This window comes from Eretmochelys imbricata, chromosome 15, assembly GCF_965152235.1.
Source record: "Eretmochelys imbricata isolate rEreImb1 chromosome 15, rEreImb1.hap1, whole genome shotgun sequence".
NCBI lineage: Eukaryota > Metazoa > Chordata > Testudines > Cheloniidae > Eretmochelys > Eretmochelys imbricata.
In genome coordinates this window covers 17866729-17872728 of record NC_135586.1, presented here as the reverse complement: position 1 = coordinate 17872728, position 6000 = coordinate 17866729, and the positions used below count along the sequence as shown (strand labels likewise).

General features: G+C 45.0%; 1 protein-coding gene across 3 annotated transcripts in view; it reads left to right on the top strand.

The window, feature by feature from the left end:
- Positions 1-1410: 1410 nt before the first annotated feature.
- GOLGA3 (golgin A3) overlaps positions 1411-6000 on the top strand; it is a 38043-nt gene continuing 33453 nt past the window's right edge. For 2 of the 3 annotated variants that reach the window (XM_077835473.1, XM_077835471.1), the window contains exons 1-2: positions 1411-1461; positions 4345-4666. In XM_077835473.1, coding sequence (XP_077691599.1) covers positions 4534-4666 — 133 coding nt within the window. In that variant the 5' untranslated portion in view covers positions 1411-1461; positions 4345-4533. Of the gene's footprint in view, positions 1462-4344; positions 4667-5501; positions 5727-6000 lie in introns of those variants that run through there. The other variant, XM_077835472.1, reaches the window with a different exon arrangement.

The window sequence follows — 6000 nt, the reverse complement described above, 5'->3', positions numbered from 1 at the left end:
GGGTAGCCGTGTTAGTCTGGATCTGTAAAAGTGGCAAAGAGTCCTGTGTCACTTTATAGACTAACGGACAAGACTCTGGAAAGTGTACTATGGAGAACAATCCTGCATTAACAGGGAGACGTGCTTGATAAGAGGGTAGATTTTTTCACCATCAGTCTTCCATGATAATCAGTGTCATCAGTTGATAACCCTGATAACAGGGTTCAAAAAAGAACCAGATAAATTCATGGAGGATAGGTCCATCAATGGCTATTAGCCAGGATGGGCATGGATGGTGTCCCTAGCCTGTTTGTCAGAAGCTGGGTATGGGTGACAGGGGATGGATCACTTGATGATCACCTGTTCTATTTCTTTCCTCTGAAGCACCTGGCATTGGCCACAGTCAGAAGACAGGATACTGAGATAGATGGACCTTTGGTCTGACCCAGGATGGCCGTTCTTATTCTCTTATGTAATCCAGCATTCAAAAGAAATCCTACATAAACAAAGAAAATGACTGCAATGAGGGCTAGAGCCCAAATCTATCTTGTCGAGGGGCGACTGATTGGCAGGCAGAGTGAAAGCTGATGTGTGCCCTAGGAGGTTGCCCAAATTCATGTAAATTAGTTGCCACCCTTAGGCATTTGCAGAGGAGGCTGTGCTATTACACACACACTTACAAAGGCAGGGATAAGGAGGACTTGTGGCACCTTAGAGACTAACAAATTTATTTGAGCATAAGCTTTCGTGAGCTCCAGCTCACTTCATGGGATGCAGGGATCTGACTGCTCGGCTTGTATGAATTCTAATCCAGAGGATTTCCACTACTGTGACCACTGAAGTGGTGGGGAGAGACTAAGGGATGGAGGGAGCAAGTACATCCCCCTCGTTTTACATGTCCTGTGCAAGGGGGTTTCCACTCACATGACTCGGGGGAAGCCCTGATTCCTGGCATGAGAGAATACACTCGTGTCACCATTAACCACAGAGAGCCTACGGCCCCATGATAACGCTGCACGGGAGGAGCAGGCGGGAAAAGACGGAGCTGTCGCAGCGCGAGGCCCTCCATTGGGATATGTCGTGACACAGGCAGGGAGGGCGGGGTAACACTAAACCAGCCCGCTGCCAGCGGCACCAAGGCAAACAACAAGGTGGGGACCGCCCTCCCACTTCCGATCCCGGAAGGTCGCCGGCAAAGCCCGTCCCCGCAGCTGGGAAACAGCGGCCCCCTCAGCCGTTCCGCCCGGCCCCGCTGACCCCCGCTGCCCGAGCCGCGGACGCCCCCAGTCGGGGGAAGCAGGATCGGGGTGTGCGAGGGAGACAGACCCAGCGGGAATCGGCGCCACTCCGGGCCCCCGCGGCCTGCCCTCCCGGCGGGGGAGGAGAAACGCGCTGCACCGCTCCCCCTCCCCCGGCTGAGGCGGCGGCGGCGCCACGTCTCGGGCTGGCAGCTGGAGGACGGAGCCCGTCGGGAGCTGTCAGGTCTGTGGGGAGGGGACGGGGCCTGCTGGGGGTCCCGTGGGCGGAGCGCTGGGCCCCGAGTCCCCACAGGGAAGGGCTGGGGGGCAAGAGCTGGCGGAAGGGCCGGGGGTCCTGGGTGGGCCGGCGCCGGGGAGTCTGGCTTGGGCTGGGGCTCTGGGCTGGACGGGCCGGGTCCGGGCTGTGGCCTGGACGGGGCGGGGGGTGGTGGTCTGAGCTCTGGCTTGGGCTGGGCTGGGTGGGGGGTTTGTGGGCTGGGCAGGCCGGGATCTCGCTCAGCGTCCTTGGGGGCTTCAGGCCAGCGCTTTGTGTGTCCCAGGTAGGCGAATTAAACCCCGTGCCGTTGGTGCGGGGCGTGTCAGTCCTCGTGGACACCTTCCTGCCTTGCCCTGTGTGGAGGTTAAACCTTCTTCCCCGCACCAGCGCCAAGGCCAAGCGGCGGGTGGCTCGGTGGTGCTGAGCGTCTCTAGTTTCTTTGGGGTCGTGGTGGATGCAAGGTGCGATGTCAGTGCGGAATAGTATTGTGCCATCTCTCTTTTCCTAACCTCCAGCCTCCTGTCTCGGAGTCAGATAGAAGACTTCTGTCATCCTAGGTGTCCCTAGCTTATGCTTCTTGTCGCTTGTTTTTCTCTGCGTCCGATAACCATAGGCATAAGTTTTAAGTTTCTCAGGGTGTCCGGCTGTGTTGTGCTTTTACTAAAATGGGTTCTTTTGGGGTTTTGGGTTTAGTGAACGCCTGCGCTCTTAGTGCTGGCTATACACTCCCCTCCAACACTGCTCCTTTCTGTGTAAGGTGACTGATGGGAGCCTGTGATGGGTATGTTATAAAGAGATAATTTATAATGGACTTTAATAGCAATTAGAAGTCAAAATGTGATGACTTAATATGATTAGGAACAAGGAAGAGCCTTAGGAAGGGGGAGTACTGTATAGACACAGCCCTTTGTACAAACTTTGTTGTTATATTTTGCTACGTTTTAAAAGTCTCTCTGTGCAACGTGAATGTTTATGTAGAGGGCAGACACGGGTATTTGTTATTGCTAGGAATGTGTGACAAATCATCTAAAGTAGTCAGACTGGATTGTGTAAGGTGTAACTATGGTGATCGTAAACTCTCTTTACCCTATTGCTACAGTCAGGATCCCCTTATGACTTGTTCTATGTACAGTATCTGTTGTGATGTCAGCACTGGTAGCAGCTATTACTCAAGTTTAAGTTAGAGTTATATGTAACTTTAAAAAGTCAGCGGTTATTTGTAATGTATGCATATTTCTCTTTTGTGGAGGGAAATTCCATCCTAAAATGCCTACCCCAGTCCAGACACCTGTTGTGAAAATAGGCGTGGATTAGCTGCTGGCTCTCTAGGGTCATTGCCTCTTTGTTATCCATGTGATATAGACAAGGCTCTTTGGTATTGGGATAGCACTACGTCCAGTCCTGTGCATGTTAAATTTCTGTTGATTTCAGTGAGAGTTTTACCTTCTTGACTGCAGGATCTGGTCTTAAATGTGATTGTATTTTTCCCTTTACACCATTGCTCTTATCACCAAGAAATCAAGTGGTGTGGCACCTCAGATGTACTCTCTGGAGATGGAATAGAAGGTTAAATTGCTCAAATTATTTGATTGTGTGTGGAAGTGTAATTTACACTTTTAACAGTTTTTACACTGTTAGCTAAAATTTTGCTCTTTAGTCAAATGCTTTTTAGTGTCTTGTTTTTTGTAATCTTCTACACTTTATATTTAATTAGCCTATTGGTAATTTAAATGAATGCAATATTATTTTTATAATTTAACAAATTATCAGTTTATGTCTTGACCCATATTTAAACATTTGGTTGTTTGACATATCATTGGCAGAATGCAGTGTTTTTTGTTAGGAAATCCTCTGTAGCCTTGCCCTAAGAGAAGGCCAGCCTTGACTGGCAGTTGACAGTCAAAATGAAAGTTAACACAAGCTATAATTAGTAGGTCATGTTCCTGCAAAGTTATATGTGTTGTTTGCTGTGCAGGAACCTGAGCTACAACTGAATAAACAATAGTGTCATGATTTAAATAAAAAGTTAAATTCGAGCCACTATTTGCATTCATACAGGTAAAATAACAGACTTCAACTGGAATAACTCCCCAAAATGAAAAATACAGCACAGGAGTCCAGATTATTAATGAGTAGGGTGACCATATGTTCCATTTTGGCTGGGATGGTTCCCTTTTTAAGCCTTGTCCTGGACATCCTGACTTTTTTGGCAAAACTGGGCAGGTTTGCTCTTGCCAACTGATCATCATGCCCAGTTTTGCCAAAAAATGGTGCACGACCACCAAAGGGTGTGTGCAGAGGAAAGTTCATGGGGCTTGAGCAAGCAGTCAGCCCTGGGTGGGGGGGCCTGGGCCAGCCCTGCATTGGATGGGGGCGGGGTGCAGGTTTGAGAGAGCCCCAATGTGATGACCCGTTTTCCTTTAGGGAAATATGGTCAGGAATGAGTGACCACTGTTGGAGTAGGACAATTACATACTTCTAGTTTATTGGAGCTGATACCAGGTTTAAAATATATATTAACATTAAAAAGGACTTTAGGATAATGATCTTAAATCAATTGTCTGGGTGCAGAACCAATTTCTGTAGGCTTGCACAGGTCTTTGTACTGTAAAAGTTGAGAAATATGTTAGTAAATAATGTATTCATTGTCCAGGACAGTGGATTATTGTCTGCACTATCATTTCATACCTGATCAGCACATTGAAGTAAATGGATTGAGTGGGTGAAGAGCAATTTGTAAGTGCTACTTACTGTCTATCTGGTATCTTCAAAGTTGTGAATATGTTTTTTAAATAAATGTATTTGTTTCCAGTGAATGTAGCATCTTGGTAACTGCTTTTTTTACTCCAGGATATTTTATGACCTCCTGGAATTTCTGAGCTGCCTACTGTAAACCAACGAAAGAAAAGCCCACTATTGTGCTCCTGTATGACATCTCGAATAGCACTGCTGCTGATGGAGACAATCCGGACTTGGTAGTTCACTTGGAGGCAAATCATTCAGAAGAATTAATTTCCCTGGATCTGGGTCATTCTTACCATGGACTCGTCATCTGTTCAGCAAGATGCCCTGTTGGAGAACAGAGCTAGCAATGGGGCTTCTCACAGTTCAGAAGAACGGCTGAATTATAAGGCCAAATCAGATATGCCAACTGAAGGAGCTGAAATTAACAGTAAGTTGTTTCATAAGAATTGAATCTCTTTCTGATTATAAGGTCTCTCTTTCACTCATGATTTTGTCATACAAGACATTGACCATTATTTTGTTGGAATCAGTAGTGTATTTTGCTGTATAATACTACAGAATGTCTTGTGAATACTACAACCCATCTGTCTTAGAAATTCAGAAGAATTCCAACTTTTTAATTTAAAAACTGCTTCTAAATTTTGTTTTTAAAGCCATTAATTAAAACCAATTAATTATGATAGGGACTGCTCAATCTGTGTTATATTTCTCTTCTGCTGACATTAAAAGTGGTAGGATCCTTAAGGGCTTGTCTACACCTGGAGTTATTATGGAATAGCTATTCTGGCATAACTCCATGTGTGAATACTCTCTTATTCTAGAAAAAGAGTGCTTTTTTCCAGTTTTAGCATAATCCACAAACTGTTCCATTTTACGAAATAATGAAGTAGAAAATTTTGCACTTGTTCACAAGAAGTTTAATAATGTGCTTACCTAAATAGGCCTCCTTAGCATAAAGATTTATTGTTGAACATAAGAACGGCCATACTGGGTCAGACCAATGGTCCATATAGCCTAGTATCCCGTCTTCTGACAATGGCCAGTGCCTGGGCCTTCAGAGGGAATGAACAGAACAGGCAATCATCGAGTGATCCATCTCCTGTTGTCCACTGCCAGCTTCTGGCAGTCAATGGCCAGGAACACCCAGAGCATGGGTTGCATTCCTGATCATCTTTGCTAACAGCCATTAGTGAACCTAATATGCATATGTGGAACTGATTTAGTGTTGGTTGGAAATGGTTGAGTAATTAATGTATGTTACAGTTTCCACCTATACAGTTCTGGTTGTTTTTGTTTTTTGTTTTTGTTTTTTTGGTCATACAGCTACAACAAGGGGAGCCCAGAGCCTTTATTTGCATTTGTCAGACAGCCTTGTATCTGATTGCCAGGGTATAATCATAAGATGAATCATTCATCTTGCATGAAGTTAAAATTTAACTGTTTCCTGTCCTTATCTCTGTCAAGCATCTTCCTAACAATCATAGCTTGTAAGTAGCATGCTTTTTCTCTTGTTTTTAATCTATTTAATTATACTTTCCGGTGCTTTCAGCAAATTGCAGACATATATCAAAATTACTGTCACTAAAGAACATTGGCAATAGCATATAGTGTCCTGTGTATTCTGTGGCTATAGAATTTGTCATAAAATCATTCCCATGCTGAGAATTGTGCTCCAGAATCTTTTTTTTTAATGTATTTTTAACACTTTTTTTTTTTTATGGTTGAGGATAACCTTTAAATCATGAAACAGATGTAAATTGA